The sequence below is a fragment of the Zalophus californianus genome, chromosome 7, assembly GCF_009762305.2.
Source record: "Zalophus californianus isolate mZalCal1 chromosome 7, mZalCal1.pri.v2, whole genome shotgun sequence".
NCBI lineage: Eukaryota > Metazoa > Chordata > Mammalia > Carnivora > Otariidae > Zalophus > Zalophus californianus.
In genome coordinates, this window is record NC_045601.1 from 114,442,880 (window position 1) to 114,465,432 (window position 22,553).

A 22,553-nucleotide genomic window follows, 5' to 3' on the forward strand; every position below is an offset into this window, starting at 1 on the left:
TTCCTACTCAGCAGTGACAGTATTTGTTGAATGAATGAAGAAATACATGCAACTTTAGTTCAGTGGGTATGCTTGTAGTCAGTGGCCTTCAAATGGATAAAGGAGCCAAAGGCACAACAATGGATAAAACGTCACCTTTCAAATAGACACTAGCCTTAAATAAGACCTTTTCACATGGAAAAAAGCAGATTCATAACCCAGTTCCATAATGCCTGATTAAGCCAAAATACAGCATTTTCCCAGGTCAGCAAATCACCAAATCCTTTGTTAAATAATAAATCCAACCCCATGATACTTAAAAGTTTTAGGGTATAGCTCAGACCTGATTCAAATGTTTTCCAGAGTAATTCACAAATACATTACTTCAGCATTTCTTCCACATCTAGGCAGAATATCAAAACCCACCATTCTTAGGGCAATGAAAACACACTGTATAATATTAAATGTTAATATGTCATTATGCATTTGTCCAAATTCATAGATTTACAGCACCAAGAGTGAACCCCAAGGTAAACTATGATGTGTCACTATGGGTTCATCCTTGGTTTAAAAAAAAAAAAGTACCATTATGGTGAGTGATGTTGACAAGAGGGGAAGCTATGCATGTGTGGGGGCAGAGGCATATTTGGAAAATCTCTATACCTCCCTCTAAATTTTGTTATAAAGTTAAAGATGTTCTAAAAATATTGTCTTTAAAAAAATATTAATTTTAAAGGAAAAAAATATCATTCTGCAATATTCTTTTCCAAGTATAGCCTACAGCAGGGCTCAACAATTTGCAACACCCGTGCCCTTGCCTGGGTAGCATCCAATAATCTTTGGAAGCCTCCACATTCAAGCGCCAAGCAGGGCTGCAGGTTCTTAGTTATTGCCTACTTTCCCTTTGCTTGTTTTTTTTTCTTTTTTTAAGACTTTATTTATTTGAGAGACTGAGAGAGCATGAGCATGGGGGAGGGGCAGAGGGAGAAGTACTCCCAGCTGAGCAAGGAGCCTGACACGGGGCTCAATTCCAGGACCCCTGGGATCACAACCTGAGCCGAAGGCAGATGCTTAAACAACTGAGCCAGCCAGGCGCCCACCCTTTGCTTGTTTCTTAAATTTTCATTAGCAGGATCAAGGTTAATGTGGGTAGAAATTCTCGTACCTGGACCAGATTCTTCACTTTCATCTTCTATTCTTAGCCATATCATCCTCCAACTAAGTTCACATGGTGTGAAAAAATTTTTGCTACCTTTCCTGCTTCTTTTTACATTTCATGTTCTACATTTCTTTTTCATTTTTTTCTTTTACCCTTTCATTAGACAGAACACCCAAGCTCAAACATCCCCCTCCTTGTTCTTTGGGAAACGAGCAAATTGTGCTTGCACTCAGCCTAAGATAAATAAAGGTCGGAGAAACTGAACACGGGATAAGGGTAGGGAGAAAATGGTTAAGTTCAGCACTGAGGACAACGGGGAGTAGAGGTTAAGAAAGCAGCAGCCATGATCTGCAATTTTGTTTTGATTTTCACAACAGTCATCCTTTCCAGGTAGGAATGCCAAAATTTCAAGAGGACAAAATGTTTAACTCTGAATTTAAGGTGTTCCTTTTCTCTACGGTAGAGTATAACTGTGAATTGGGGATGGGATGGGCTACTTCAGATACTGGGAAAGCTACAGTAGAAAGCTCCTACATGCACAAGAACACTTGCTGGAATCGATCTTCTCCTCACACATGTGCAATCTGGGCATGTGAGGGCATTAATGCCCCCTGGAGCAAACCCTTGCCAACAGGGTCAGGGGCCAGGGGATAAATGCTCTCCATCTCAGGTGCATTCAACTGCTTCCTAGAAGATCCTGGTGGTTTTCAGCCCAGTTGCCCACAATGGTGACCTGCTAAATAAATATTCTCACAGCAGCTTTCTCTGCTGTTTCATTTTCCCAAACCCCCAATACTGGTTCCTGATAATCTCAGGATAGCACTGGGAGAACTAGCACTATGCAGCAGCTTTCTCAATATCTGAGGCCCACTCCTTGTCTCAGGACAGAAATCCAATACTTCAAGGAAGAGCATGCAGGTCTAGTACCATTTCCACACACAAATGGGACAAAAGAGAGAGAAGAACTTATATGAAACCATGGCCTGGTTACATTTCTTGATGTGAATGTAATGATGTAAAGTGTAAAGGTGTCCCTTTAAAACTGGGACAGGCCATTTGGGAACAAAAATCATAATCAAAACTCTCTATTTTCTTTTCCATGGAACTCCTGCAAGGACTCACCACTGAATCTTCACAATATGCCTGGAATGATGAAAATACTAATACACAGTTGAGCCTTGAGCAATGCAGCGGTTTGGGTGCTGACCCCTCCCACGCAGATTTATACCATACATGATATACATCTCTGTATCCATCCCCCTCCTCTAGGGGAGTTAGATGCTAGGAATAAGAATCTTCTGAAGTCTGTATACCACTAAACTGTGCAGGAATAAAAGTGGGTTGCTAATCCTCATCAGCCAGCTGAGGAGGGCAAGTGCAAGAGATTCACTCACACATCACTGAATTCCTCCAGAGACCGTGCAGGTGTAAAAACATCCAACAGACCAATCACCTATAAGAAAACAGAAAAATCAAGCAGTAAATAAATATAGAACTATAATACCCATCAGGTCTTAACCATTTTAACTATTTTTTTTAATATTTTATTTATTTATTCATGACAAACAGAGGGAGAGAGAGAGAGAGAAGCAGGCTCCCAAGGAGCAGGGAGCTCAATGCGGGACTCGATCCCAGGACCCTGGGATCATGACCCGAGCCGAAGGCAGACGCTTAACCATCTGAGCCACCCAGGCGCCCAGGTCTTAACCATTTTAATAAGAACTGATTTCAAATCCCACTATCTCATACACTTAACTGAAACTTATTTTTTCACCCAAATTATGCTTTTGACTTTGACTTATTGGCATCACTTCCCAGAATAACATATTTTACCATTAAAAACATCATTTCTTTAGAATTTGCTCACATATAGCCATTAGTTTATCAGGAAGCAAAAAGATTTAGGGCTCTTGACTTACACATGCACTAATAGTCTAATGATGAACAAGCAGAAAAAAGTCACACTTCAACAACTATTACTATAGTATCATTTTTCTTTTTTAAACATATTATTATCCCATGAAAATTTTCCACACGTAGTCTTCAAGATCGATTTTTTTTTTCCTTTAGAAAGGACTGACATTTTTTGAGCCCCAAAATATTCTCTTAGTATATTCTTGGTGTTATAATATTCTTAATATTCAGATACTTTTCTTAATCATCATCAAGTATTTAGATCTGACCATTTAAAAATGGGGGGAAAAAAGGCCATCCTATACAAGGATAAAGCAAAAACTACTTAATACTCAGTAACCCATGGTCTTTGAGCAGTTTTTCTGGTCATGGAGTTATACTGACTAATCCATATATACCACCACCATTCCCCAACCACTGCCAGTTACTCCTAAAACCGGAGTTAAGAATATCTGGAAACGAAACAAACAAAAGCTAAATGGCCTTCATGAACACTGGCCCATGACTGGGCCGCATTAGCATGCTGTTCTAACCTAGCAAGTTAAATGAACAGCCCTGAAAGTAAAATATACCAACGCTCAAAACATTATCATAAAAAAGAACACTCTTAATTAGAATGTTACTCCACTCATCTAACTATCAGACTTTTAAAAGCAATTTCAATTATACAGCCTGAACCCAAATGGGAAACAAGCCAAAAAAAAAAAAAAGACCTTGGAAGTCAAGGAGAATAGGTTTTCAAGACTTTGCATCTTATTCCAAAGGAAAGGTACAGTTAATCCGTAAGATCATTACCCAGACAACTGTATACAAGAAAATAAAAATTACTTATAATTGCACTACCTATTATAACTATCATTAACATTTTGAGATATTTCCTTTGATGTTTCTGATGTATGCAAATTAAAGTTGCGATTATACTCTGCATAGTTTTATATCCTGCCTTGTCACTTACTACATAATGACTGTATCTTCAAATATTTTTCATGCTCTACCATTTGTATATACCATAATTTAACCAATTTCCTACCTTTGGACATTTAAGGAACACTGCAAGTGTGTGTGCACACATGTGTGCATATGCGTATGTAATATATATTTTGCACATCTTGTATTTCCTTCCAGAAAATAAATTTCAAGAAACAGAATTATAGCATTAAAGGACACCAATATATTTAAGGATCTTAATATTGTCAAATTGTCCTTCATAAAGGTGAAGTCAGCTTACATTCTCAGCAACAGTGGATCCCTGACCTTACGACAGCTCTGAGTTGTGCTTTAAATCTGACTTGCCAAGTCATTTTCTTTTACCTTCACCATAATTGTTTTTCTTGAGTTTGATATACTCCTGGCTTAGACCTCTGGTCTTCTGATTACTCTCTCCATCCCCACTTGTACGTTAGGTAACTGAGACCTAGCAGCCAATTTTATTCAACTGTTCCAGTATTTTCTAAACATTGATTCTTGTTATGTGAGATGCCTCAACTCCCCAATGCAACAGAAAAAGTTTAAAACAATTTACATTATTTCAATGGTGATTGTGAAAATCCTCAGATTAAAGTAAATCACTAGAGATCAATTTACATAGGATTTTTCATGCAAGAGTTACCTCAAAGACAAAATAAAGTAAAACAAAATAAGTCCAAAACATTTTCAAATAACAGCTCCAACTTCAATTTGAAAACACAAGCATTTTAGAATTCAAGAGCTGTAAGTCTGAACTCCACAGTCAGTTTGTGATTTCTTAGTTCCATGAATTTATGTCTTCTTCAATTCACTAATCCCAGCACTTGGAATATTGCCTGGCACACAGTACTTCAATTAATATTTTGTTAAATAAATGAAAGAAGGGTATCTTCTCCAAGCTTCACTTCCTCATACAGAAGAGAAAGGGATGCTTATTTTTATCGCACTGTGGGGAAGATTAAGTCAACAATGTAACTGAAGGTGCCTAGCCCAAAAAGGCCTGACCCTCTGTTGATTACCAAAATAAGTGGTGATAACAATCCTTAAGTTTTATAAAGAATTACAAAATACAAAGCACAGAAACAAACTATTTGAAGCAGCCGCTTCTAGAACAAAATTTGGGATACAAAGCTAAGCTAAATTATTCAAATGATTAAGAAGCATGACTGCCAGAAGCACAATAAACTAATATGGAAAATAATAGAGCAAGCATGTTAGTAAATAGCCTATCAAATTTTAATTTCCTAAAAAAGGCACATTTTATGAGATTAAAACTGCCCATGTTACATCAAAGTATTTTTAATTTTTTGTTGGCTTTTACAAATATCCCTTCTCCATTAATTGTATTTATGGAGTATTCATCAAAAGGAAAATACTGTAAAATAAAAGTTTCCTGGCATTAGAATAGGTCTGGAGAACTTTTAGTAATATTCCATAATCTATTCATTTCTCATTTCTTAAATGGAAATTTCCTTTTAATTCAAGTTATACTTTAGCCTATTTCTTTATTCCTTTTGCCATTATATACTTTCAGACACCCAAAAGTAACTCAGGAATCAATTATTTAGAAAAGACATTTATAATAGAAATAATCAGCAAATGTCTCTGATGATTGTCCTACAATGGTCCAAAAGCTGACAGACAGAAGTAACACATTTTTACTAAATCGGCACATACTTAAGAAAAAAAATCTACTTTAACTCAGTCACCAAAGACAGTATCTAATGTATTTAACACAAGTGCACCAAAACAATGACTTGGTCTACCATGGTAGTGTTAAATCTAAGGCTCCCAAATAAAATTTATGAAAGGATTCTTTGAATATTTTAAAATTTCAAAATGTACAGATCTCCAGGCCCTTAAGTCCAGGCAATCTTTGTAGCACCTACCCAGAAAGCAAAAAGATGCAGCAGGCAGGCTGCTTCCTTTTCATCTCTCCTGCAAGCAGGTTTTAATGAGATCAAAGTCACAAGTTCAATCAGGAATGCACCAGCTAACTCTGTTCATCGAGGAACTCTTACAGGCACAGAGGACATACCCCTAGCTCCTATTACTCATCTGGTAAATATGTGTCTGTCATTCATTATCACTAATAAAAGAAATAACTTAAGATGAACCACTGATTCTGAGTCAGGCATTTTTGTGTAAAAGATCACATGTGCACTTGGCACCTAGAAATTATATTTGTTACCAATACTTAACATTGTCAAGAGTTTTAAGCTGCTGCTGTTTTTGAAGTCCTAATGGCTAGTTAAAAATTGTACAGTGGCCCAAAAGAGTCATTCATTCAAAAGATTTTATTTTTAAGTAATCTCTACACCCAACGTGGGGTTCATACTCACAACCCTGAGATCAAGAGTCCCAAGATCTACTGACTAGGCCAGCCAGGCGCCCCTCAAAACAGTCATGTTTTTTTTTTTATGATTTTATTTATTTATTTATTTATTTGAGAGAGAGAGAGCGCGTGCGCATGCACGAGTAGGGGGAGGGAGAGGGAGAAGCAGGCTCCCCACTGAGCAAGGAGCCTGATGCGGGCTCGATCCCAGGACCCTGGGATCATGACCTGAGCTGAAGGTAGACACTTAACAGACTGAGCCACCCAGCAGCCCCAAGAGAGTCATTTTTGAAAAAGAAAGAGGAATATGAAGGAGAGGAACGCCTCTTAAAATCCTCGATTAAACTTATTTGGAAGTCTTGGCTCTTCCCTGGGTAAAACTAGTTTTACAATTTCAGCTCCTAACAAGTGTCTGTGGAATAGGCTGATATTCAGGAATTTTCCTATATTGAGTCAAAGTCTGTTAGCCCCTAACAGAATAGAGAACTATAAACATTCAGCCACATGCCTTCTTTTGTTCAAAACCAAATTATCAATATTTAAGCACAGATGACCCTCTACATCGATACTGCTAAAACCTAAACATGTTTACATGAAAAGGCCAAATGCTATTAAGCAAGCTGCATATGAAACTTATATAAATTAAAATCCTGTGTTCCTAATACTATCAGCTCCCCTTTTTTAAAAAAGGATTTATCCATTCATTTTAGAAAGAGAGAGAGAATGCAATGAGGAGGGGGTGAGACAGTCCCAAGCAGACTCCCCGCTGAGCATGGAGCCCAACGCAGGCCTCAATCCCAGGACCCCAAGATAACAACCTGAGCCAAAACCAAAAGTCAGACACTTAACTGTGCCACCCAGGCATCCCATCAGCGCCCCCCCTTTTTTTTAAAGATTCTTGTAGCCCTTCCTAAATTAGAACAATCATATCCCATCACTGTGGCCTCTTCATTTCTACAAATACAGAGTGACCCAAGTGTAACCAGCCTAATACCATATAAGACACATTTTGAAGTATCTCATCACAGAAAATTAAAGCAAAATAAACTAAGTAAGCTTGTTTTCTTATGGTTACTAGAAAAGAAAAGCTAAGGCATGGAGTCAGATAACCCAAAATAATCTTTGCCCTAAACTTTGGCTTAAATGGTCTATGAAGAGAAGCAGAATAAAGTATAGTGCTGGTAATCTAAACCAGATGTTCAGAAATGAGCACTGGCAACATCAGTGGGATCCCAGGGCCTCCTGAAAGTGCTTTGGGGTTCCATAAATGTTTCGCTTGCATTCCATTTTCAAAGTTTTATTTATTTAAAAAGCTATGATAATGTCTTTGTCACATTTATTAATGTGTAATGAAAAACAGCATACACACTCAACTGTGCTAAAAACCAAATGTAAAATGCATCAGTTAAGCTGCCAGGCCACCTTGATTGTATGCAGACCTTGGAATAAAGCTTCTCCTGGTAGCTTTTTCCATATATCTCAACTTCGTGTAAACATGTCACTGATTAGGAAGGCTAGAACACTGCACTGAACTTTTTAAAAACTCAGCTTTGCACATGGATGCTCATAAAAATTATACCTAGGAATAGAGGTTACCTGGGGAAAACAGAATTTGCTCAATAGTATGCAATTAAAATAAACCATGAAAATCAATAAGCTATAGTTGTGATTACAACAGGATTGGTTATCCAATTCTAAATTCAAGTCTCAATGTTCCCAATTTAGAAGAAATCTGTACCCTGTGAAACAAGCGTATATTAATAAAGTATCACTGATCTGCAATTTAAGAAAATTTTTTTTAAGTTCAATTATTAAAACAGAAAAGGTGTGAATAGCCAAATAGTAAATTTAGACATTCTTAATTTTTTTCTACACAGTAACAATCGATAGGGTCAAATGACTCTAAAATCTCTATGGCCATTGTTTCCACAATGCTACAAATTTTACAGTTCCTTTCATATGGCAATCACATAAATTCTTTTTAATTTGATTTTGAAATTTAGGAAAATAAGTATCCTCCATTAATTGTTTTTTCACTTTCAGCTAATAGTCCAATTGCATCCTTTGATTCACTGTATTAGGATTTTGAAGCACTCCTTTGCAAGATGGCACTGCTTTCAAATTTCCAAATTGACAGAGAAGAAAAAGTTATATTTAACTTAAACAATGTCTTTGTCACATTTATTAAAATACCTGAATCTGGAAAAGCTTTCTTAAAAAAGATTAAAAAGAGAAATTATAATATTAAATTATCTATAAATTAATAGTCACCTCAATAGGACATTCAGTGAATCTAAGGCATGCTGCCTCAAACTTCCCCACTGAAAGAACCCGTAATAACACAAAATAGCCTTGGACTCCCATATTCGGACACTACAGCCTTAAGTAAATCCGGTAAAGAATGCAAAATCCAAAATTTACTCTTCTTGCATGAATAACTTACATTTTCATGTTTCATATGTTTAAGTAACCGCAGTTCTCTGTAGGTCCTTTTGGCATGAATAATGGACTGAAATGGTCTGGAGAGCTTCTTCACTGCCACACGTAACCCGGTTTTTGTGTCAAAAGCAGCACTTAAAAAAAAATAAATAAATAAAGAATTCATCATTGAACGTGCTCTAAATACTTCAAAATTAGTATTTACAAGGAAGGCTATTTCATTTCCAAATTAAATGGGTTTATAACAAAATACAAAGTATAAAGATAAAAACTATAATGACCTATAATCCCACTATCCAAAGTAACCTTTTATTTTTGGTGTTTCCTTCTCATTTTTTTTTTCTATGCATCTAAATCAGGGATCAGAAAATTTTTTCCACGAAGGGCCAGAGAATAAATATTTTTGGCTTTGTGAGGCTTAGGGTCTTTGTCACAACTACTCAACTCTGTGGTTATAGCCAGAAAGCTGCCAGACAATAAATTTAAAAATGGATGTAGCTGTGTCCCAATTAGCACAAAAACAAGCAGCCACTTGATCTACATGAGCCAACAGACTGATATACGAAAAGCTGGATTCTGTCTTCTCTGCCTTAGGCCTCACTGTCACCTTGCCACCAAATGCTGCCTGATCAGAGTGGAGGGCTTGGGATGATTTCAGGACAATGAGTTGGCACAAAAATTTCTTGAGTGCCTACAAAGTATCTGCCACTCTTTAGAAGCTAAGATATAAGAAGGACAAGTCAACAAATCCCTGTCCCCAAGGGATAGGGGAGAGGGGATGAGCAGAGTAATACAATAATTTCAGACAGTGATGAATGCTATGACTAAATAAAACAGAATAATGGGACAAATGATAGAAAGCCGGGGGGGCTGCTACTTTAGCTAGGATGTCCGAGCAAGTAGGTTCAAGCTGAGACAACTGAATTATGAGAAAGTAGCAACCATGTAAAGGTATACAGAAAAAGAGCTTCAAACAGAAGGAAAAAATAGTATTATTAACATTTATTTAGTTTTTACTGCATACCAGTAACTGTTCTAGGCCCTTAACATTCATTTTTAAAATTAAAATAAGGTTTAATCCACACCGCTATGAAGTAAATGCTATTATCATTCCCCCCGCTCAGAAATGAGGAAACGGAAGCACAGAGACACGAAAGAACTTGCCCATGATCACAAAGCTAGAAAGTGGCAGGAGGAGGGAATCTGGATCCACAGCTCATGCTATTAACCACTCTGCCATGCTGTCTCTCAGAAGAGCAAGTGCCAACAGAGAAAAGAAGAAACAGAGGTAGAAAAAATATGGCATGCTGGAGGGCGTAAAGATGGCCTGTGAAGGTGGAACACACAGAGCAAGGGGAAAGGAGAAAAGAATGAGGTCAGAGGTACAGGCAGAGGCTAGATCATGTAGGACAACTACAGCAAGAAACTTGATGTGTATTTTAATTATTTTTAGAGACTGGGCTAATCCGATCATGCCTCATCCTCCCGTTTATCTCGGGCTCTAATGGGCATCCAAGACTTCTGGATCATCTATCATGACCAGACTCTTCCCCATGTGACTCTGTACTTGTTCCAGAAGTTCCCCTCCTTTCCCTCCCAAATCCTTGGTCTACGTCCTTGCTCTTCAACTCCCAATTTGGTATTAACTCCTATAAATCTTCAACCCCCTTTCTGAGCCCTCCCTCCATCTCTTTAATTGAAACTAGGCTCTACCTTGAAGATACTACTTCTCTTACAGCCCTGCCCTTAGAGGGAATTCTCTCTTGTATCCCAGGTACCTTGTGGCCAGCAGGTGGGGCAGATGTCCTCCTCAACCATTCCTACTTCCAGACTATGATTCTCCATTTGTTTTACAAAAGCCCCCGCTCACAGCTATCACTACCTCTCTGCTGCTGTAACCCACTGATCTGGAATTTTCCATTATTCACTGTAAAGTTAGTTCCTATCTCAAAGTCTCTCCCCACTCCCAGCTTCTGTCATCACTCTTGGCAACTTCAATATCCAGGTGGAGGACACATCCAACATCCTGACCTCTCAGTTTCCTGACCTCTCCAGGAAACTCCACCTCATCCAGCCTCCATGGTCACGCCCTGGACCTCTATCAACACCAAAAGCTGCCCTGCCTACACAATTTTGAATGCCAGCACCCATTTTCCATCACAAACCTTCTATGCCTTTTAGTTTACTTCTAGTATACTTGTACCCTGACTATAACGATTTGTAGACCTCATCATCATTGGCTGATTCTATCCTTCAAGCCCTCTCCCATCTTCATTTCCCTTCTTGCCTGGCTTAGACTACATGCTCCCTTGTTCTCTGTCTTTGCCTCTGTCTCCTACACTCACCTGGATAAAGTCTAACTTTGGGTGATCTCAACTATTTACTTCTCCTTGTCTGAATCCAAGAACTAATTGTGGTTGAAGAAAAAAGAATGTACAAACATACAGACTGGTTTCATTCTTAATTTCTGAACTTAACCTCAAATAAGGCTCTCAAAACTGCCACTTTTTTCTAGGAAGTGTATTTTCTTACTCATTTGACACTGTCTTTCTTCTCAAACCTCCAATTCACCCTCTTCTTCAAAAGTTGCCCCTGCCTTCATCAAGAAAACAGAAACCAGCAAAAGGAAGCTCCAACTGCCTATGGGTAAATCTATAAACCCATCTGCACTTGGACCTATTTTCTCTGCTTCCTCTTTTGCTGTAACTAAGGACACATGCCCTTTCTTATAAAAATCCGAGACCTCAATACATGCTCTGGAGCCACCTCCCTTATCCTCTCAAGGACTTCACTCCTTCATTCCCTTTCTCTCTCCCTTCTGAGTTTCTCCCTATCTTCTGGATCATTGTCATCAACATAAATATGCTCAAGTTATTGCCCATCCTCAACAAACAAAAAATTTCCCTTGAAAGTTCTCCACTACAGCTAAAATTCTCCAGTGGTTCTCAAAAGTGTGGTTCCTAGACCAACAGTATTTGTGTCACCTGGGGATTTATAAGAAATGCAAATTCTCAGGTGCTACCCCAGATCTACTAAATTGGAAACTGAAGTGGGTACAGTAGTTTGTATTATCAAACCTGCCCCATAATTCTAACACATGGTGAAATCTGAGAACCACTAATCTATACCTCTGCTCCTCCACAGACCAGCAGCATTGACACTATGGGGGAGCTCTTTAGAAATGCAGAATCTCAGGCCTTTAAAGTAGAATGTACATTTTAACAAGACCTCCAAGTAATTCATATGTATCTTAAGGTTTGACTCATTTCCTCAGCTCCCATTCTTTCCTCAATCCATTACACTGAAACTGCTCTTCTCAGGTCATTAATGACCTGTTACCAAATCCAATGACCACTTTCCTGGATTACCAGTTGACATGGTTAACATTTCCCCTTTCTCTAAACACTCTCCATTCTGGAGTCCATATCAGCACATTCTGCTGGTTTTCTGTGACCTCTATGGCAGCTCCCTCTCTGACTCCACTGCATGTGGTCCCTCTACTTGGAACTCTGTTAGTTCCTCAGGGCATGACACTGGGCCCTCTTCTCTCTCCCACGTTCTCCTAGATGATTTCATCTATACCCAAGACTTTAAATTAAATGCCATCTTTATATTGAAAACTTGCAAATCTATGTCTCTCACTGAAATCTCTTCTCTGAGCCTGACTGCCTACCTAACATCTCCACATGAAAACCATATAAGCACCTTAAAACTTAGCAAGTGCAAAACACCTAGAACTATTCCTGTCTCCTCTATCTCAATAAATGGACTTTCCAGCCAATTGCTCAAGCTAAACATTTGACTATCATCCTTGATTTCCTCCAGCCTCCTGGCCCCCATCCAAATCAGCAAGTCTTGTCATTTCCATCTCCAAAACACATCTCTAATTCAACTTCTCTTCATTTCACTGCTACCATACTGGTCCAAAAACATCCTCATCACCAGCCTGCCTTCTTATACTGGTCTCCCTGCCCCCTGTTTTGTTCCTTTCTTATATACTCTCTACAAGCATCCAATTCAATCTTTTAAAAATATAAATTAGATGGCAACACCCACTGCTTCAAATCCTTCAAGGAATTTCCTTGGCATATAAAATAAAATGCAAATTTCCTATCATAGCCTATAGGCTCAGGTGATATGACCACCAATGACCACTCCATCTTGCTCCTGTACTACTCTTTCCTTTCCCTCAGCCACTACGTTTTGAACATGCTGGCTCCTTTTGGTTCCTTAAACTCTTCAGCGGGTTGTTTCTGGTTCCTGAACTGCTCTTCTCTCCCATCTCTACTCCACCCCACAGTTGAATCCTTATCCTTCAAGCACTGGCTTAAAATCGCCATCCTCCTCGAGATTATCAACAGGTCTCAGTTATTCTGTCACAACACCCTCGTTTCCTTCCTTATCCTACATAAAGGGAGGGGGTGTACTCCTCTCTCCCACTCCTGTTCCTACAAACCCATAAAATAACTTCTTCCCTCTTGGAAGTACCAAGTAAATGTATACTCTTCTCTAAACCCCTCAATGGCTCTACTGAGACAGAAAATGACCACTGCCATGTGACCTATCCTCAACTCTCCACCTCAGTTTGCCTGTCTACCTGCAGACTGAGCATGTTCCCCTCTCCTCTGCTGGTAAGCCCTTTGGGACCTCCTGGAGCAAGGAATGTCATCAGGTTTCTAGCTGACCTGCCCATGACTGAATGTGCAAGTTCAATTCAGTGGGGAAAAAAGAAGAATCCCACTTGAGCTGCCTGTCCAAGCCATTCTCCATGCCAGTTTTACAGTAATAAAGTACATATTTTTATCTCTGACTCCTATATCTATTTAGAGAAAGGCAGGCTAGGATTAATCAGTACCCTACCCCAATAATCGCAATTTATTACTATACGTTTATTTACCACCCAGCAGAGTGGTTAAATAAAGGCTGGGGCTTTGGTATTAGACTATCTGGTTTTCATTTCAGTTCTGCCACTTAGCAGCGGTATAATCTTGACAATCATTTCAGTTCTGCCACTTAGCAGCGGTATAATCTTGACAAAGTTAATTAAATTCTCTCAGCCTCATACATAAAATGAGGATAAGGTTTTTATCTAATAAGAAGAATGCTTGTTAAGATTAAATGGGATAACTTTTGCAGTAGTTTTAGCAAAAGGGCCTGGCCCATAGTAAAGCTTAAATATTGGACATTAATAATGTCTGCCTTTCCCACTCATCATAAGCACCTTGAGGGCAGTTAGTGTCTTCTGTTTTATTTACCACTATATTACACAGGACGTAGCATTAATGCCTGGCACGTGCACATTCTCAAAAAATGCTTAACAAAAGTATAAGAGTATTTTGTGATGTAGGTATCTGAAACATGAAAGAAAAAACTTCAACTTTATAATGTGGCTCTCAATTTTTATAAATTCAATAGCATCCAGGGGTGCCCAGCTGGCTCAGTCCGTGGAGCATGTGGCTCTTAATCTCGGGGTTGTAAGTTCAAGTCCCATGTTGGGTGAAGAGATTATTTAAAAAATAAATCTTTTAAAAAATAAAATAAAATCAATAGCATCCAACAAGACTCGTATTAATGTTAAAAACCTATAATCACTGAGTGCTTACTATTGCAAGGCACTGTTTTCGGATCTTTACATGAATGAGCATCTTTATCACAACTTTATAAAAAGACATTATTATGATTTCCATTTTATAGATGAGAAGACTGATGCATAAAGAAGTAATGGTGCCCACAGTACAGAAAGAAAATCACAGAGCTGAGATTCAGATTCAAGTGGTTTGTTTTCAAGCATCAACTCTTAATGGATACCACTGAATGGATCCTCAATGGATCTCTGAATAGAACTCTTAATGGATAATCAAGTTCAACTTTGCAGAACGTTCGGCCCATTTAAAATATATTCTAATTGTATGAACTCTGCTTTTCTAAAAAGCTTCCTACTATAATTAATTGCATTTCATATGGAAGTTTTTCCTGTAATTTTACACTGAACTCGGGATAGTATTAATGAAAAGTATTTCATAAGAAATAACTTTTGCTCTATATTCATTACTTTATTTAGGGGAAGTTTTTCAATCCCTAGAGTTCTACTACTCCCTGTGAATCTAGAATACGGGAGGAGGCAATGATGTGGTATCTTACAAATACCAAAATATCACTTCCTGAACATATTTACTGAAATATCTCCTTGATGAGATGCTTTGTGAATACAAAAGAAACACTAAATATTGTGCCTGATGTCACAGAACCTACCATCTAACTGGAATGATGAAAACATACATGAAAGCAAACAATGCTCAATAATATAGTGTAACTATACACAGTTGACTACTTTTTTTAAAAGTTGGGTTCAAAATATATAATTGGGTTTACTTTTTTTCCGTCTGAGCTGCCGACATGCCATCCAGACTGAGGAAGACCCGGAAACTTCGGGGCCACGTGAGCCACGGCCACGGTCGCATCGGCAAGCACCGGAAGCACCCAGGAGGCCGGGGTAATGCTGGTGGCATGCATCACCACAGGATCAACTTCGACAAATATCACCCAGGTTACTTTGGAAAAGTTGGTATGAGACATTACCACTTAAAGAGGAATCAGAGCTTCTGCCCAACTGTCAACCTTGATAAACTGTGGACCTTGGTCAGTGAGCAGACACGGGTAAATGCTGCCAAAAACAAGACTGGAGCTGCTCCTATCATTGATGTAGTGCAATCGGGCTACTACAAAGTTTTGGGAAAGGGAAAACTCCCAAAACAGCCTGTCATCGTGAAGGCCAAATTCTTCAGTAGAAGAGCAGAGGAGAAGATTAAGGGTGTCGGAAGCGCCTGTGTTCTAGTAGCTTGAAGCCACGTTTGGGGGCGTTCATTAAATGCTAACAAGTGCTTTAAAATATATATATATATATATATATATAATTGGGTTTAAAAGTTTACAGATAAAAATATGTAAATTGGATTCACAATATTTGTGTTTATTGCAGCTTGTTCACAGAAACTAAACCAGAAACGACCTTAATGTCCAATAGGGGAGAATTTAGTTTATGGTATTTTCTCCCATATATACTGCAGCCATTAACAAGGATCTCCATATAGTACTAATATGTACGTGTTATATTACTGATGGGAAAGAGAACAAGTTTCAGAAGTAAAGAATGATGGAGGGGAGTGGGAGGGATGGGGTGGTTGGGTGATGGACACTGGGGAGGGTATGTACTATGGTGAGCACTGTGAATTGTGTAAGACTGATGAATCACAGAGCTGTACCCCTGAAACAAATAATACATTATATGTTGATTTAAAAAAAAAAAGAAGTAAAGAATGATCCTATCTGTGGGGAAAAAATGTATACCCATACATGTATATATAAATATACACAGAGAAGAGATGTCTAATATATTCAGAATTTTAACATTTTTGCTTATATTTTTCTATCCTGATTTTTTTAAATGAGCTTGTATCTTTTAATATAAGGTTATTAGTAAAATTAGAAGCATAAGTCATCTGTATTATTGTTATCTTAAAAAAATAGGTACTCTTTCATAAAAACACGATTAATATTATATTTCCTTCAAATGATACTTACACATAGCTATACTCATAGTACATAAATTTGTATCCTCTATCCCTAAGGCATAAGCATTTTCCACTTTACTAAACATTTATAGTAATTTCATTAAATATCTGCACTACAATCTACTCAACTATTCTCTTTATTGATGGGCATTATGGCCATTCCATTCATTCACACACACACACAATAAATACTATTACAATGGACATCTTAATTCACACTGCTTCTTCAATAATTGCATGATTTCCTTAGAACAAATAATTTTTACTTCAAAGGACATACACTCTCACTTTTTAAAACATTTTACTCACAAAAGAGGGTAAGCAGGAATTGTTCAGAGAAACTGCTTTCTGCTTATCAGTTAATGATTCCTACAGCGAAGCTGCTGAAGCAAGGAATATACTATCCATCCTCAACCCACTTCTTTAAGCATTTAACTGCTCTGACCTAGCCTCCTGTTACTATCCCTAATCAAAGCAGTATTTGGAAAGAGGAGAAATTTCGTCCTAATTTCAACACTGTGATTACCAAAAGCAAAAATTACTAATAATTTTTTAAATCACCTGATAAAACCAATTAAATCAAAGGAGAAGAAATTCAAATTTACCTGGATACCTGGTTATGTCATACATATGTGTCATACATCATTTGGGAAGTGGTTAATTTAATCCTTATAATAACCTTTTGAGATAGTTATACTGACTTTCCAAAATAAGAAACTAATGGTCAAAAACATTAACAACTCATCCAAGGGCATATAACTCACATGCAGTGGGATTCAAACCCAGATTGGTCTAATTTCAATGTGCATTCTTTTTCCAGAATGCCAAGCTGCCCAGAATAAGGGCAACCCCAGGACCAGCTATTCACTTTACCTTTATTACAATGATTCACTTACAAGTATTACCAGTTGGGCCTCTTAATCACAGTTTAAAAATTATAGCTACAAATAAAACCTTGTTTTCATGAACAACATCATAAAATGGAATTATCTTTACAATGATAAGATTCCCCAAACTAAAATTCAGGATACGTTGTTTAATAAGGTTTTCCTCCAATTATAAATTCACATGAAGTCTCCCAAAGTTAATAAAATTAACTCACATTTTATAAAATCACTGATATGGTGAAGAAAAAATTAAAGGAAAAAATATAAAATTCATTAAAAGCAGTGATTATAATATAGGATGTCATGCTCACTCATCTACTGATGTGAATCCAGTGCCTAGGACACAATATTCAATAAAACTGAATGTTTGTTACCCATTCAAACTTGCCTCCTCTCTCCCCCCCCCGCAAAAAACTGGCGTACTGGATTTTTTTTTTAAGATTTTATTTATTTACTTGACAGAGAGAGAGAGTATAAGCAAGGGAAGTGGCAGAGTGGGGGGAGAAGCAGACTCTCCACTGAGCAGGGAGCCCAACCTAGGGCTCGATCCCAGGACCCTGGGATCATGACCTGAGCCGAAGGCACATGCTTAACCAATTGAGCCACCCAGGTGCACCTGGCTTATTAGATTCTTAATATATCCTAGTATAATTCTGTTTAACTTCTAAATTTATGGGCGCCTGGGTGGCTCAGTTGGTTAAGTGACTGCCTTCAGCTCAGGTCATGATCCTGGAGTCCCGGGATCAAGTCCCACATCGGCTCCCTGCTCAGCAGGGGGTCTGCTTCTCCCTCTGACCATCTTCCCTCTCGTGCTCTCTCTCATTCTCTCTCTCTCAAATAAATAAAATCTTTAAAAAAAAGATTAAAAAAAAAACTTCTAAATTTATTTATCCCACTTTATTCCACAATAGGTTTAGAGCAGTCTGGAACTATACATACATAACTTGAAATAACAGTGATTATAGGAAAATAAGAAATTCTCTATGGGTGAGGTTAACATACAAATGATTACTATGAGGTCCTTTCTAAATACCCATTTGAGTGGGTTTTTTTAGTGGGCTCTGAGCCCACTAAAGCCATCACACAACAATAGAACACAACCAGTTAAGACATGAGTCACAGGAACCATATAATAAAAACAAACTAGGTACTCAGGAGAACTGATGAGAGGCATAATTATTCCTGTAATAAAACCAGAGAAGAGTTCCTGCTGTGTATGTTCATGAAGGAGACACTGTATAATGTGTTAAAAATGTCCTAATCAACATTCTTACACAAATATAATAGTGGGTTTCAGATGGTTCTTTTCTTAGAGTATCTATATCAGTGGAGACTGTTTCATAAAGCCAAAATACAGTTCATTATTAGCAACGGTGGGGAAGAGAGTACATAATAGCATGGCATGCTGCTGGTCTCTGACTGACTTAATCTAAGAGGAAATCTTAAGTGTGTTGAGAAAAAAAGGTAAGCTCCATGTTCCTCAGACAATCCTCCAAAGATGACTTCCATCAGCTGAGCTTTTGATAGGTATAGAGAAAGAGAGACTCTGTTTCTGCTCCAGGGCTGGCACCTGGCTTGCAGATTTTCTATGCAGCAAGGTAGAGGCAGATCAGTATGCTTTAACAGTCAGGTGAGTTGCTAGGTAGAGTAAGAGAGACAACCTCTTAAGAAAGGCAAGGTGCTGCCTAACCCAGGACAAGTGCTCACATTAACAGAGCATGGGAGGACAAATGACTGTATGAGGTTTTTCCTCAAAAAACAATTTGGGTTTTCCCCAACAGAATGAAGAATGAGCAATCATCTGAGAAGTCTCTGAGTAATTTGTGAGGATCAGAAGTGGTTTTACAATTTCTTTCAATGGTCACAGATGACTTCTCTAATCCCTGGAATGATGTTAATGAGAAAAAATGAACCCTCAATAATGGTTAAAACGACAAACACAATTTTGTTTATTTTTGGAAATTAATGGAAAAATTTAAACATATTAAAATTTGTAGTTACACTGAATTAACAAATTCTCTTGAATGCATCAAATTAATTAAAATATCTAAGGTGAAGGAAATAATTGCAAAAACATGACATCTCTTCTCCAGATCATACAATTTGAGGCTTTTTTCCAATTGAGTTCAGGTTAACTGCTAATAGCCTTTAAAATGTGCCTTCTAAATAAGTAATTTATACTACTAACTTGGAACTTTTTCTTTACCTATAACTCCTGATACAAATTTCAATAAATATCATACTAGAAATATTTTTCGGCACACATCTCCCTCTACTACAGAAACCTACTTTTTCTTCCTAAATTCAGACAAATGTACAAGTATCACTAGTTTTTTTTTATTTTTATGCTCTACCCCTCCATTTTGGAAATAATGTCATGAAAATAAGGTAAATTTATGCAAAAACTAGAACCCGAGTTTTGATTTAGGAAACAAAAAATATTCTTCAGAGCAGCAAGGGACTTAAAACTGACTTTAAAAACTCATCACATTTGAAACATTGTTAGCTTTCGTTTAATATCTTCACTAACTCTCAAATACCTTGTTTTCATGTTTATATAATAACACTTTTTTTAAAGAATCACAAAATGATTTGACTATGTGCAACTATATATAGTATTTTTAAGTGGAATTTAGTTTCTTACAATAACACTTTCACACTTAATGGGAAGAACTTCAGATGTCATTAATACAACTGTTACAAGTGTGTACAATGCAACCAATCCCCAACTTTTCAGTTTTTAAATATTCCTCTCAAAGAGGCTCAAAACACAAGTGACATATTAAACACTCTAACAATAGATTAGTAGACTGAATGGAAAAGAGTCATTTAATTGACCACATACTTTGCCTTACACAACTTAATAGTTCAATAACTTTTATGCAAACTGAGTATTTTCATGAAAATCTCATTCAGATAGGAAAGTGTATTTGTGACAGGATATACTAGGGACGCTAGCTGTGTGGCTGGAACTCAGAACATAGCAACACATATGCTAGATACCTGCCATTCCTGATTGGTCTAATTCCTGCTGCAAAACTTCTAAGCTACTGGAGCAAAAATGTTTTTCACAATTGCTTTAATTTTTATTAGCCTGATGAAAACTAAAACTCAAACAATGCAGAAATTCTCTTAGGCATGCAATCTAAAAATCCAAATCAATTTGTGATTAAAATGTGAAATTCAATTAGTCTTCATTTGCTGTAAAACTCCATTTGAAAAAAAAGGATGATTTTAAGATATTTCCTCACTGAAGCTTTAAAAGCCACAGTGGTGTCAGTTAACATATTTCTTTGATTGCAAATGCAGTTGATACATCTGCATCAAGAGCAATAGTTATCTCATATTGATTACAAAAATATTGCATGTGGATTATTTTATTACATGTGGAATTATTTTCCCAAGCCTCATTAGAATGTTGTTACCATAGGTTTTATCTTCTCTACTTTTGTGTTTGAAAATTTCAGTGACAAATGTTTTTGAAGTTATCATTAACTAGTTTTTAACTCCTTTCAAGCAAATATGAAATAAACTAATCCTATATTACACCGTAACTATTTATGATTACCATCAATCAACTCTGCCTGCTGCTCCAATTAAAAGGCTTTTACAGTAATAGTGTTTATAGGCTTCAAATCCAGAAAAGCACCCTATAAACATGCTATAAACATGACTACAGATGCATGTAACAGGCATTAGTGTGTCTTCACAATCTTTGGTTTGCTCAGTCTGTCACTCTCCATCTTATATGACATACACATATATTTTACAGTGACACTTAGTGTATTACTAAATAATAAATTACCCCCATGTTTGGTGGCTTCAACAAGATTCATTATTTCAGTTTCTGAGTCAGGAATTGGGGAGCAGGATAGTTGAGTGGTTCTGGCTCACAGTCTCTCAGGAGGGTGCAGTCCAGATACTGGCCTTCGCTACAGTCATCTGAAGGCCTGACCGAGGCTGGAAGATCCACTTCCAGGATGGCTGCCTCACATGGCTTTGGCAGGCCCCAGTTCTCCATAATGTGGGCTTCTCTGTAAGGCTGCTTCGGTGTCTTCTCAACAGAGCTGTTGGCTGTCCCTCAACAGAGGGCAGCTTCCCCCCCCAGGGAGTATCTGACAATGTCTGAGTCATTTTTGGCTGTTACACCTGGAGTGTGTGTTGGGGGTGGTGGTGGTACTGGCATCTAGTGGGCAGAGGCCAGGGTTACTGCTAAACATCCTTCACAACAAAGAATTATCTGGTCCAAAATGTCAAGCTTAGGTTGAAAAACTGCTTTAGAGCAACTGATTTCAGAGAAACATTCAGAGAAAAAGCAAGATAGGGGCCACATATCTTCATGACCTACCCTCAGAATTACACTCCATCATTACTACCACATTCCATATATTAGAGAAGTGAGTCAGTACCACCTTCACTGAAGGTGAGGATTACTAGCTCCACCTCTTTAAAGGAGAAGTATCAAATAACTTATGGTCATATTTTTAAATCATCACACTTAGCAACATGGTTTTGTTTTGTTTTTTTAAACAAAATTACTGGAATTTTCAAGATATCTCACTTACTTTTGGGAATACTACTTAAGAATCTTTTTACTCCTCTAGAAAAATCACCGGAATTTCATTTAACAAAGCTACTTTTGCTTCCCAGTGAATGGTCTCTCCAGTATTTTGATGACCTAATCTCAAAAAATTCTATTAAGCATAAACACATGCAGTCTGATACAGAGAAAAATAACTAGTAATCAAAAGATTTGAGTTCTAGTTTTGGTTCTGGCACCTCCTAGCAGGTGATCTGGGGCAAAGCTTCTATAAGCCTGTTTCCAAATAAATAAAATGGGGTTGTCATCAGCTCTGCTTATCTCACAATGCTGTTTTGAGGCTCAAATAAGATAATTACGTGACAGTACTTTATGAACTATAAAAGGCAGGTGGTTTTAAAAGTTCTAAGTTGAAATAACATGCTATTATAAAATAGTTTCATGACCAGCTTCCAGCATGGGGTTTATCACATCGTAGATTCTCAATATATATTTTTAGATCTCTTACTCTCAAATTTGAGGCTGAGTAAACCTCTGAAATAACAGTAAAATAGGGAAGTTAAAATATAATTGAGGGACCAAATCCTTGATCATTTGTTATCAATGCTATGGATAACTAACATATAGTTTCTACAAGTTAAAATGTACATTATTCAGCAATTATTAGATAGACTCTAAGACTACAATCAGCAACATAATGTAGCCAATAACTGAGACACTGAACTAAAAAAAAACAAACCCCTTTATTATTTGTTTCCAAATC

The 22,553-nt window shown here is 37.5% G+C and overlaps 1 protein-coding gene across 7 annotated transcripts in view; it reads right to left on the reverse strand.

Moving 5' to 3' along the window:
* Positions 1-22,553, reverse strand: part of MAPK14 (mitogen-activated protein kinase 14) — a 74,311-nt gene that overhangs the window by 39,932 nt on the left and 11,826 nt on the right. For 4 of the 7 annotated variants that reach the window (XM_027601586.2, XM_027601585.2, XM_027601587.2 and 1 more), the window contains exons 2-3: positions 8,797-8,926; positions 2,533-2,591 (exon numbers count right to left, since the gene is read on the reverse strand). In XM_027601586.2, coding sequence (XP_027457387.2) covers positions 2,533-2,591; positions 8,797-8,926 — 189 coding nt within the window. Of the gene's footprint in view, positions 1-2,532; positions 2,592-8,796; positions 8,927-15,164; positions 15,344-22,553 lie in introns of all 7 variants that reach the window. The other 3 variants (XM_027601582.2, XM_027601584.2, XM_027601583.2) reach the window with 2 other exon arrangements.